Here is a 13,327-nt window from a genome sequence, read left to right as displayed (position 1 = left end):
ACACACAAAACAGTTAAAAATTTACCCAGCCAGTGGCTTCAAACATTTTCAGATCCAGAGGATCGCCTTGTAATTTCTCATCGACCATGATCAAAGAGTGACAGCATGTCATAGCAGCATACAGCGGACCCCAAGAGAGTTCATTCACTTCTTTATGAGTTACCATTTTCTGAAAGCTAAGCAAGTATATTTAACTGCTATACAAAAGACAAACAATAAAGAAACATCTGTCATATAAGAAAGAATTTCATTAAGTAATTCTCCTGACTACAGCTTGTACTGATATCACAAATTCTTACATTCAGTTTTGAACTATGGCTCTTTGAAAGAAAGATATAAGATAATGGAAAATTATGTAAAATATGCAGTAATACGCTGTAAGCAGTACCATGTGCCTTCTGTTGGTATTACGCCCATTAAATCAAGTCCATCTTCTGTCAAAGTTCCAGTCTACATGCCAAATAAATACAAATACATAATTAATAACCAGGGAAACTTGCGTGATAGTAATGAGCACTGTAAGAAATGATTAGACAAAATATATTAAAGTAATAGTGGCTTTTACGCTATACAAATCGTGCAACATTTTTTTAATTCAGATATGAAGCTATATAGATTTTACAATGCAGTAGTGTGCTACAAAACATCAGTAACTATTGCTAATGGACTGTAGATTTATATGTAATACAATTTCATATATCAGGATCAACTAGTTGACTATAGATAGGTGAATACACCATGTAGAGGAAAATTATTCAAAACGTTGCTAAAGGAGAAAATGAAGTGCAAAACTGGGGCAATGCATTTACCTTATCAAAGCAAAAAAGGTTAACCTGACCACACATGTTTATTCTGTCTGGGCTGATACAGAATATATGCTTTTTTTTCAATCTCCTTTGTGCGTATAGAATCCCAATCATCAGAGCGGCTGGTATAACTGGAGAGATTGCACAAACTACAAGAACGAGAGACTCCACAATAATTCTCCAAGCAGGAACCTATTAATATGTAAAATGATTTATTTGCTGACAGACAATAATATAAAATGTATGATAGAGAAACCTAACACATATATACAGAAATACAATAGCCCATTCATCTTCTTACATTTTACATCACTGCACTTATTTTTCCACTTTTGGAACAGATAAAATGGACAAACTGGAGCAATTGTGTGAAAAGCTGTTGAGTTTATCAGTATGCTTAGAACAAGATCATACAATGGGTGGTACAGGCCTCCCAGCAAGCATAATTAAGTTTACCCATTCTATTAAACTGCTGCTGCTGGCAACCAATTCTTCTGTCGAGCTGATTTAACAGTTCTGGATCCTTACACTGCTTCAGTTCACTGATTCAACATCATTTTAAAGTCTATTAACCATAAAGTCTAGTAACTATTGGCACCAGAATGTTCAAATGTTATTACATCATTAAGCCGAAATGGCAACATGATGCTGCTATTGGTGGACCCAATATCAACGGTACTGGGAACAAGTTCTGACATTAGGGCAGGGGATAGATTATTTTTAAAAGCGTTTTTTAAAAAGTGGAGTTATTTTAATTGAGGGTAAAATGAGTAGTAAAATGGATGTACTTTGTACAGGGTTCATTAATGAGGACTGGAGAAATATGATAGAAGTAAAAAGAACTGGCTTCAATTTGCTGAGAAGTGCTTTTCATGTTAAAGACAGCTTTCAGACCAGCAGAAAAATCAGAAGTGAAAAGGTGGACAGAATTAAAGAGTTAGGGGAATATAATATGCAAACTTATACAAATTAAAGCTATTGATTACTACTCACACAAAAAACTAAAATGTACTTCTCAGGTAAAACACTAAACTGAGTTCACAATTGGAAAAACTGGAACACCTCAGTTACTTTAAATCAATGTGGAATAAATCATAATCCAGACGACTGAACTCTCAATCAGAACTTTTCTTATTAACATCACAGAGGCACATTTTAGAACACCCACTTGGTTTCTCTCTCAAAATGAGTGTATAGGCAACATCAGTACTACTCTGACACAAAAATTGACTTGCCTGTCACTACACTTTGTAAATGACCCTCTGCATATATTTCAGTAGAGAATCATTGTGCTATAATTGTGCTCTATGTTAATACTAATGATAATAAGTTGAAATGTTATAGTACACCAGAAAAAAGCAGATGACATTAATAATCATGGAATGGAGTACAATACCTTTCTCTGTACATATATGGTAACAGCATAGATGATGCCAATAATAGCGAGACATGTCAAAAATATGAAAAACCCCTTTACGTCTCTGTTAAGCTTGAAGTTTAAAGGCTTTGGATACAATATGGATCTCACCATGTCACCTTTAGTTGTATTGAAGCCTATGATAAAAATAAAAGAACAACAATATATTTTACATGTCCTTAAAACATTTTTCAATGTATTAACTATGTACACTATATTTAAAAATGTTCTCTTTGACCCAAAAAATGGACTGTTAACCAATGATGTACTTACAGTATAGGCAAACTAGGTGCATGCCAACAACAGCACAGTTAAGTGGTCAGAAGAGAAATGGGTTTATGTTAATTATTATTACTTTATATATATTTTCTTACTTGGTGTTTCCAAACCACAAATTTTTCCTTGTAAAAATAATAACAGGGGTCTTTGATATTGTTCATGAGCATTTTTGGTGTATAATTAATAATTTAGGGGATACTCACTGCCGAGGCCTAGGCCTGCTTCATCTCAAAATAAGGCCTGTTGTCAACTAATTTGAAACTCCATACCAACAATTTTGAAAATATACAATTTCAGAAACCAAGCCATAATCAGCTCACCAGTCCTTAATACCACAGCTCTGGCTGGGCCCTGTGTAGTGGATTCAGTCCGTATCACCTCAGTACCACAGAATAATACATGGCGCTTATAATCTTCTCCACTATACTGTTTCCAAGGCATTGTGTCATCTAAGTGGGGCAGCTGAGTTTTTGTAACAGGAATGGACTCTCCTGAGAAAAAACAAAGAATTAAAATTTGCTAGTATAACTGTAACTTGCCCAGTACCAGTGCTGACCTCACTCTGGTTCTACAGTCCCACCCCCAATCCCATGTTAAAGAATAAAAAGTAATGGAGCCATTGTTCTGTATGTATGGAGAACTTGAAAAGAAAGCAAACTTATACTGGTTAAGTATGGAGAGCAGAGTGGGTGGTTGACTGATTGGTTCATCACTGCTACAGTCAGATCATCAGTCACCCTCTGGCCAACACACACTGTGCCTGGTTGGCAGGTCATGGTGGATGTCTCTGACATAACGGGATATGGCTCTATAAATGTCAACAATTGTAGATATAGACTTCCTTAATTTGAGCTTTAATATATTTTTGTGCGGTGGGTACACAGATAACAAAATATTTCTTCAAGGTCACTAGGAACTGACACTAGGTTTTGAACAAGAAAGGATCTTCAGCAAATCTCAAAAAATTTACTGTATTGCATTAAGTACACTAAACAACTAAACTGGTTCTCACCACCAGTGAGCTACTCATTTTACCCATGTTTTTTTAATGAGGAGGTAGGGACACAAGTAGGCAGTGCTCAGACATAGCTTTGCACCTAGCACATGTAAGCTGTACACATTCAGCTTCTAAAGAGAAATCATAGGAAGTAATGCAGAGGGTGACATCACGCCAGCGGGTTTGGGAAATTGAGGAAATTGTGGTGGTGTTAGAGGTGAGTAAGAATTGGGGGGAGATGGTGACTCTGGTTAGATGCTAAGCTATTTTTTTTTGACATGTTGTGCTTTATTAAGCATTGGAAAACCCTTGTGGAAATTGCAGACAGGCAGTAGTCACACAAGATAGTAGGGGATGGGAGAGGTAGATTTGGGTGTTGTCGGTGTGGAAGTGGTTCTGGAAGCCAAATGAGCAAATAAGTTCACCAAGAGAAAGGTTGTTCAGTGAGTAAAGCAAGAGTAGAGGCTTGTGGGAACCCAGCAGTTAGTGGGGAGACACTGTAGGAGTAGTTGGATAGGGAGAAGTGAACTGCAAAAGAACTGTACTATGAAAGCCAGTGAACTATGTGCTGAAGAAGAGGGTGGTCAAGGTGTTGAAAGCGACAGAGAGGTTCATAAGGATTAGTATAGAGAAGCGACCCTTAGACTTTGCCGTGATTAAATCATTGGTCACTTTTGTGACTAATTGCAGATGGTCAAGAAGGGAGTAAGAGGAGAGAAAGTGAGTTAGGTGGTTGTACATAAGCTGCTCAGATAGTTTGTAGGCAAATTGGAGGAGAGGAATAAGGCTATAGTTGGAGAGACATGCGTACATATAACTTACATATGTGCAGTATAATATATATATATATATATATATATATACATACAAACAAGTTAACCCGTGCATGATACTCATGCATTCTAGTCAAATAAAGCTACTTAAGGTGTTAAAAAGGTTCTTGTAATGCATTTGGGCCATAGCCCAGGCCTCCTCAGGGGAAGAGCGTTACTTCCCGACGTAAGCTCCCTTTTTTAACATGGTTTTGTCCACATGTCACCACCTCATCATTCTTCTCCATCACCTCATCCTTCATTTTCATTGCCACATCTATCCAGATGTCTATCCGGACACAGGTATCTCTCTCAGCGGTCCTGAGTATCACACTCCTCTCACTCTGTCACCCCCGGCAACCACCAACCACTCCTCACTGTCACCCCCGGCAACCACCAGCCACTCCCAACTTCCACTTCTCCTTCAAGAAATATATATATATTTTTTTAAAATCTTTATAAACACTTTTAACAATTAACAAATTAAATTAACAAATTAAAAACATCTTAGTAGACCAAATTTCAGCCCTTTCTGAATTTTTTTTCCACACACACTAAGAATTTAGTAGGTCAGTGTATAACTCCGCCCAGCAGGTGGCGCTGCAGCTTGGTTTTATTTTTTCCACACACACACACACACACACAAACACACGCCACTAAGCATTTATATTATAGATATATATATATATATATATATATATATATATATATATATATATATATAAAATACTCTACAGAAAAAGTGGTACAAAGGAGACAAAATATATAGCCAAAGATAGCCACATAAAAGGTTTACTGAAAATACATACATTATTATATTTTGCCTACAGTTTTTTTCCCCAGATAGATGCGACTCACCTGTTAACATTCCTTCGTTCACTACACATGTCCCATTAACTAGAATGGCATCACATGACATAAAAAAGTTTTTCCCAGATAAAACAACAATGTCCCCTGGAACTAAGTGACGAGACTCAACTTGGCTGCAAACTGCAAGAACATAGATACATGACAGATATAAATAAGCTATGTATTCCTTATAGCATGAGCAACACACATATACAGATCTATAAAAACACAAGTGTCTGAACTAAAGAACAAGCTGTAGGTTAATTCTAGTTTGAAAAAACTTGATTATGCCATAATGCATATTTTGTGTTTAAAGGGCTTTACTCAGATTATGAGTATTACTGTCTTTTTGGAAGACCCATCGCACCCAAAGCTGCAAAAGTTCAGGAAATATTTTCAAACTAAGTGTGGTCATTGGTCAGCTAAGGTTAATTAAAAATCTGAATTCATTACGATCATTCCCAACTAGGGAAAATTTTATATCATAGAATTTAGGTTCTGAGAGGTGACAAGTGTTAAAGAATCAAAACATTTGCAATTATAGTGATATATGGAATATATTAAAATTGAAAGAAAGATTTAGTATTGAGATTGGTTTCTCACAGTATAATGATCAATCACAATATCTTAACATATGTGTGTTATGAAAAATTAGATTACAAGAGGACATGTGTCACAACATTAACACAGCTGAGTTACACTGCACTTTTCTGTGTCACACTATACCATATATGATTCTAATAGGTGTTTAGTGAATTTGTGAAATAGAGCAGGAGTAGATGATCAGGTATACAGATCACTAGTAAGCAAAATTCAAAGAAGAAACTGCTTGTATTCATAGGGTATTATGGATAAACCATCATTTTGGGCAGCACAGTGGCTTAGTGGTTAGCACTTCTGCCTCACAGCACTGGGGTCTTGAGTTCGATTCCCGACCATGGGCCTGATTCATTAAGGATCTTAAATGAAGAGGATTCTTATTTCAGTCTCCTGGACAAACCATGTTACAATGCAAGGGGTGCAAATGAGTGTTCTATTTTGCACATAAGTTAAATACTAACTGTACAATTGACAAACATTAATGAATTGCAAGAGTATGGATTCACTTTGCATGGAAATGTGTTGACAATATCTTACCAGGCTTATATAACCAAAGGCACAATTTTGAAACACCAACTCCATAAAGGTGACTAGGTTTCACAACACGTTTTGATTCCTAATTCTCCCAATTACTTTTCTCAGAAGCAATTATAAAATTAATGTTATCATTGAACAGCAATTTGTAAACATACCACCATCTCTTTGATAGACAGACACCTTCATGTTGTTATGAGCCTTGACCAAATTGTGAATCTTTGAAGATTGCTGTATATAAGAAAGGATAAAATATACAAAATTGTAACATAATCCATGCATCAGATGTATCTTATACACTACATAACTAGTTAATATTAATTTTCAATAACACATTATGATTCTATTGCTAGAATCCTAGACAGTTATTATTATTATTATTATTATTAATAATAATAATATTATCAGTAGTAGTAGTAATAGTAGTATCATATTAATGTAAATTATGTACAACATGATATTTTTGTAACTGCAAGGATAATATAACTTAAATTCTCTGTATTGAAGTATATTTTGGAAACATATTTTAATAAATTACCTTTCGGAGTTCAATGAGTGATAAGGTTACATTGCAGACACACAACAGTAGAATGGCAATGGCATAGCCAAGATAGCCTTCAACCAGCATAAGAGTAATAGCAAAGAACTGGTAGATATAGAGAAAATTTAACACCTGTGTATAGAAAACAGTATTAAAAATTATTGTGTATGAACAACGAGTAATCCGATCAGTCCTAAGCTATTTTACATAAAGCGTGGGACAATACTTGTCTCCTATCCATTTTCAATGTGCTTTTATAATGTATAATGTAAAAAAAATTAAAAGGGTGGACAACCCTTAGTCGCATGATGCATACTAGTAGTGATAAGGCAATATTAAAGCCTGCGCATGACTAAATAACAAAATATGAAGGTACCTTATAAATGAATAGTTTCCAAAGTGGAGCAACTTCAACTTCAATTGTGTTATATCCACAGACTAACTTCCTGAAATAGGTGAGGCAAAATAATGAACACAGACAGTGAAATATGGACCTCATATAATAGTCTAAAGTTGGAAGAATAATGAGCTCATTTGCAACAGTCCCCAAAATGATCTATATTTATTTTTGTATGGCATATTTTCAATATTACAATAATTATTCACAGTTGTCACATGATGATTTTGACTTATTAGACTCTTTTATGGCAGACCTAGCCAACCTGTGGCTTTTCAGGTGTTGTGTAACTACAATTCCCAGCATACCTTGCAAGCTATCGGCTATCTATCTGCTGGCAGAGGCTTGTTTTAGGGGCTTACTATATGCTGGCAGAGGTCTGTTTTAGGAGTTATTAGTGAAAATATGCAAGTGTTTCTCCCCACTGTGAGCTTAAATGGCCTCAAAAACTGAAATATAATCTGCCTTGAGTAAAAAAGCTATTTAAACATCCATCAAATATATATGTAAAAGACTGACATTATATTTATATTTGCTGTGCAGTATAATGCAAGCTAATGTTCTCTGCCATGTTCTGCGAAAGGAGGCTTAAAGTTGCTGGCTACATTGTCCTTCAATGTGATCAATGACAGGAAAAAATTTGCCACTCATTCAGTGTTTTAGGCACCCCCTAAAACACTGCAGACAGATGAAACACTGGATTATTTGCTATAAAATGTAAATTGATTAAGTTTACTTGATAGCTTGCTCTTCTTTATTCAGGCCAGATGCATAATTTGAATGTATGCTAAAGCAAGAATGTTCTTCTTCTAAAGTCCTGTAATAACAGAAAGCACAGGTGTAACTAGAGTCATGACTGTTCAAACGAATGCTGCAAGACACTGTAACATAGAGGACCGTGAAACTGTTATTCATTTGACAGCTAGTTCAGAACATGTGTCAGGTTGCTAAATATGTCAGTGCTGGGTGTTTTCAGAGTACATATTGGTGAGTGGGGGATTTTAACAGTTGGGTATGAAACAATTTGGGTATCTAAATGTTGCTATAGGGCACAGAATTTTCTAGTTATGTCTGTAAAAGAATATATGACTTATGGATGGTTACATATGATATCTAAACACTATAAAACACTTTAACAGTAAGCCATAGGATGTGCATTATTTTGACACTCACCCAATGTTTTGAAACTTCTTTTCAGGGTAGTTCCACACATATCGAATTTTCTGTACTCTAATGAATTTAACCTGTTAAAAGTTATGTAAAATAAATTCATTATACTTTCAATATAGTAATGTTCAGGTATTGATGTAACAATTTAATATTTATGATACTTTTTTGTCAAAAAATTTAAATATAAAAAATGTGAACAGTAAAATTACAAGTAGAAGAAATAATAAAAAAGAAAGTGAAATGCATACTTTTTGCAACAAATTCATTGAATACGTACTTTAAGATCTGGCCTTCTTATGGCTTTATTTAAAACTGAATTTTTATCAGAGATGATAGAACATTCTGACCCACTCAAAAGTGAATCTTTATATGCATCCAGAATAATGGAACGCACTTTCTTCCTGGTGTATTTTTTTCTTTCATCCTAAACAAAATAGAGAGAGTCACTACTGTCCTACTACTAATCATGGCAAAAATACATATAATGTAAATTATATACCCTCTATACATATTCTATACTGTTGGAAAGGCATTCTGCATATGAGCAGGCATCAGAATTTTAAAAAGCAATTTGATCTTTTGCATATTTTATTTATAGTATAACAATATTAACTACTTACTGTTGATCTTAGTAAAACCACATTGGCTTTTTCCAAAGAAGATGGGACACAGTTTGCCCACACGCTCCACTCTGGCTTCCAATAAAAGAGCAGCAGAAGAGTCCCACCTGATATACAGTAACCAATCACACACAGGATAATCCAGGGAACACTCAGTCTGTAGCCAAAAATGTCCTATTAACAAAATATAATTGATATTGTAACCAATATCTATAGCAATAGATTTCAATTATTATAACAGATGGTATATGCATATATAAGATGTGTGATGTGCAACATGGGGCCATCAATTCTAAATAATTGGCAGAGGTAAAGGTAACATATTTTTCCTCTCTTATTCAAGTTGAATCCCTCTCTTCAAATATACACCCTTGTATACTATGGGAATGCTGACTGTTTTTAAAATAAGGGACACTGTCTAATGTCATAGTATCAGGACTGCATGTTAAAATAACACAGACTGCCATATATTGGTTGCTGGTGCAATTTGTGGGGTATAGAATTTTGGTACAATGTGTAAAGCATTTTCTAAGTTAAAAAGTTATAGAACCTAAACTCACAAGTCCTCTTACTTTGATAGCATCATGCATCTGAATTATAAGAAAAAAGAGAGTTTTGCATTTACATTAAATCCTTTTATCGGAAGTGGGTACCATAACGTAGAGAAATAAGAAAATCTTTGTGAATTGTAAACTTCTCTTGCTGAGGTCAAAACTCCACCCACAACTAGCATCCTTGGATGCAAAAACATAAAATGTATAGAACTTAGTCAATGTTTGGACAGAAGACCAGGTAGCTGACTGGCACAGCTATTCCATCAAGTACCCATGCTGCATCACCTAAAAGGCACTCACCAACTTGGTGGAATGTGCCCTCTCATTTTCTGGAACAGACATACCTGCTCCAATGTTTGCCTGACAACTTAACTAAGGTAATACATCTATCGACTGATTGGTTTCAGGCTATCCTGTCTTTTGAGCATAATAGAGGACAAGGAGGTCCTCTGTCTTACGGAAACTAGTCTGACAATGTCCAGCAAAATAAATGAATCTTTTACATTACAAGACTGATCAATCCTGAATTTAGGGATGAATATCTCCCGATTTAGGTGAAATTTAGAAACTACCTTTGGCTGAAATGAAAGCAAAGTATGTAAAATAGCCCAGCCATCATGAAAGGCAATGAAAGGAGATCCGCAGTGGACATAGATGATATAACCACTGTTTTCCAAGTAAGAGACTTCAGTTCCACAAAGTCTAAAGGTTCAAACGGGGGATGCTGTTAGGCATTTAGAACAAGGTTAATATCCAACTGTGCAATGGGAGGAATGTATGGTTGTTGGACATTGAGAATTTTATGCAGAAAATTGCAATTCTTTTCAGAAAAATTACTGATTCTGGCCCTTTAAGAAACTAAGTCTCAAGCTGTTCCCTCTTGTAAAAACTGAAGCAACCTAGTGAGTTTAAATGAATAAATAGAAAGTTCTTTTCGCTCACAACAAGAGTTAGAATTCTTCTAAACACTATGGTAGTTATTAGCTGAAGATGGCTTTCCACCCTTCAACATGGTTTATACTACTCTGTCAGATAAACCTTTGGATTTCAAAATAATGACTAAACAACTATGCCATTAAAGCAAATTGATATAAATCTTGATTATGGAAACAACCATGGGATTGTAGATTTTGTCTTCGTGGAAGGTGCCACAATGTATAGCTAAAACTCTTTACAAACTCTACATATCAAGATCTTCTTGGCCAATTAGGAGGATTGCTTGAACCTTTTCCCTGAACAACTTTTTAGAACCTTTGGTAGCACTGCTACTGAAGGCAAGATATAAAGCAGATGAAAGTTCCACGGAACCGACATGGCATCTTCTAGAGATATTTTTTAGTCAAAAAGCCTATTGAACAGTAGCAGTCTACTTTGTGGTTTAGCCAAGATGTCATTATGCCAGCAACAACCATTTGATCCCACTTTTCAACCAGCTGAAGGACTGGATGAAGGAACCATTCTCCAGGATGTAGTGCATTTTGTTGGAAAAGTCAAGTTCTCTACTCCCAGAATGAATACCTCTGAGAATGCAGAAATCTTGAGTTCCACCCATGATGTCCTTAACCTGTTTCATCTTGATGCCTCCCTGGTGAGTGATATATGCCACAGCTGTGACATTGTATGATTGCAATTTTATTACACTTTAGAAAAGGTTGAGCACTGACAAGAGCAGTTGAGATTGCTCTGAGCTCCAGAACATTGATTAGAAATCTTGAATCATCATCATCAACATTTATTTACATAGTGCCAGCAAATTTCGTAGCACTTTACAACTGGGAACAAACAGTAATAAAACAATACTGGGTGATACATACAGAGAGGTAAGAGGGCCCTTCTTGCAAGCTTACAATCTATGGGACAATGGTTTGATACACAAGGGTAAGTGCTACATCATAATAAATATTTGTCCAGCTAGAATGCAAATTTATGAGGGTATGGGATCGAGAGGACAGGAGGTAGAGTAGGAAGATAATAAGAGAGTAGAAATGTCATTTTTTGGATCAATGAAGAGAGGGTGTCAGAGTTTGCTGGGAAGGAATTGAGGTGAGTGCTAGTTGAGGGAGATGATGCCGTTTGAAGTCGGATCTTATCGATCTTGTCCTTGAAATAGGAAGCAAGATCCTGGGTACTGATGGTAGTCAGAGGGTTTGGGATGAGAGGATTGAGAAGAGATTTAAATGTGTTAAAAATGTGTTTGGGGTCAGAAGCTTGAGCATAGATGAGAGACTGGAAGTATGCTTGGGAGTCAATCTGATATTGAAGATTATCCCATTTTTCTGCTTCTCCCAGCACCAGAAACTTGATTATTCGTGAGTTATCAATTCTGTGTTTTGTTCTTTTTATTTTATAAGAAACCATTGCATTATATTTGTATGTCATTTTATTAAATGTTTTGTCTTAAGCATTGTGGATGTATTATTAAATTACACTAAAATAAGTTCAAGTATCTGTGTTCTTACGAATTCATGTGACAGTTTGGTAAAAATGCTGCATAGTTGAAATCAGGAAGAACATTGTGGTCTATGTTAACTCTGATTAAAGTAGATTGTGCTAGATTAGTTCTAAGGGAGAACCTAAGGCTTCCTAAATAAGAGTGAGAACTCTTCATTAAAAACCTTGTTGGTGGCATAATTGGTACGGCAAAGCTAGTGTGTGGCATAAATCAGGAAGGATTTAATAATTTTAGACAGACCAGGTGGTTGTTTAATCCTTTCTCAAACACATGCCACGCAGGCTCCGCTGAGTGCTGTTCGTGACAAATTGACTCCTGTGGGATTGAAAAAACATCAATAACATATTATTATGACTGTGTATTGTATCACAGTCATAAGAATGCTTTCTTATATGGTATAGCGGTCATAAGAATGTTATGTGTATTGTATGGCGGTCACAAGAATGCTATGTATAGTGTATGGTGATCACTATTATTCTCTCTGTATTCCATTGTGGTCACAAGAATGATCTTTGTATTGTACCGCAGTCATAAGAACGCTATGTCTATTGTATGGCGGTCACAAGAATGCTTTCTGTATTGCTACAGCGCGGTGACCCCCTACTTCGTGTTTCATAGCTTCTCCTTTTCACACTCTGTGGCAGGATCCTCATTCATCCACACTATGGTTGGCTGTGTGTTAGCAACAAGGAGAATTAACATCAGATCAGCAACGGGTGAGTGGGAGTGGAGGGAGGAAAATAATTGAGTGAAGTCACTATTGAGAATAAGGTTGCTTGATTATAATGGTGACGGAGTTAATTATCTTAATGTAGTTAATTATAATAAGGGGTTCTTTTGATGAGACTGAGGGTGATAAAGAGGGAGTTAATGAATATGAATTGGATTCATTGATGATGTGGGAGTTCATTAATAATGGGTAATAGTTAATGATTATAAAGGGGTTAATGATGTTCAATGGGATGATATTGTGTAGCTCACAAAAATGTCCTTTGTTATATATGGAGGTCACTAGGATGCTCTCTGTATTCTATTGTGGTCACAAGAATGCTCTTTGTATTGTATCACAGTCATACGAATGCTTTCTTGTATTCTATTGTGGCCACAAGAATGCTCTTTGTATTGTATCACAGTCATAAGAAGGCTTTCTTGTCTTGTATGGTGGTGATACGAATGCTTTCTTTTATTGTCTGGTGGTCAAAAGAATGCTATGTGTATTGTATAGGGTCATAAGTATACAATGTGTATTGTATGGCGTCATAAGAATGCTATGTGTATTTTATGGCAGTCCAAAGTATG

The 13,327-nt window shown here is 35.7% G+C and overlaps 1 protein-coding gene across 3 annotated transcripts in view; it reads right to left on the bottom strand.

Annotated features, from left to right (window-relative positions):
* LOC142143973 (putative cation-transporting ATPase 13A4) overlaps window positions 1-13,327 on the bottom strand; it is a 137,949-nt gene that overhangs the window by 74,286 nt on the left and 50,336 nt on the right. For all 3 annotated transcript variants that reach the window (XM_075202275.1, XM_075202277.1, XM_075202274.1), the window contains exons 2-14: window positions 9,023-9,196; window positions 8,680-8,826; window positions 8,406-8,476; window positions 7,969-8,049; window positions 7,212-7,281; window positions 6,833-6,967; window positions 6,453-6,525; window positions 5,170-5,301; window positions 2,823-2,993; window positions 2,203-2,360; window positions 810-998; window positions 389-450; window positions 26-176 (exon numbers count right to left, since the gene is read on the bottom strand). In XM_075202275.1, the coding sequence (XP_075058376.1) occupies window positions 26-176; window positions 389-450; window positions 810-998; window positions 2,203-2,360; window positions 2,823-2,993; window positions 5,170-5,301; window positions 6,453-6,525; window positions 6,833-6,967; window positions 7,212-7,281; window positions 7,969-8,049; window positions 8,406-8,476; window positions 8,680-8,826; window positions 9,023-9,196 (1,614 nt within the window). The remainder of the gene's footprint in view (window positions 1-25; window positions 177-388; window positions 451-809; window positions 999-2,202; window positions 2,361-2,822; window positions 2,994-5,169; window positions 5,302-6,452; window positions 6,526-6,832; window positions 6,968-7,211; window positions 7,282-7,968; window positions 8,050-8,405; window positions 8,477-8,679; window positions 8,827-9,022; window positions 9,197-13,327) is intronic.

The sequence above is a fragment of the Mixophyes fleayi genome, chromosome 3 (assembly GCF_038048845.1).
Source record: "Mixophyes fleayi isolate aMixFle1 chromosome 3, aMixFle1.hap1, whole genome shotgun sequence".
In the NCBI taxonomy this organism is placed as follows: domain Eukaryota; kingdom Metazoa; phylum Chordata; class Amphibia; order Anura; family Limnodynastidae; genus Mixophyes; species Mixophyes fleayi.
Note: the sequence above shows the minus strand (reverse complement) of the source record. Positions and strands in the feature narration are given on the sequence as shown.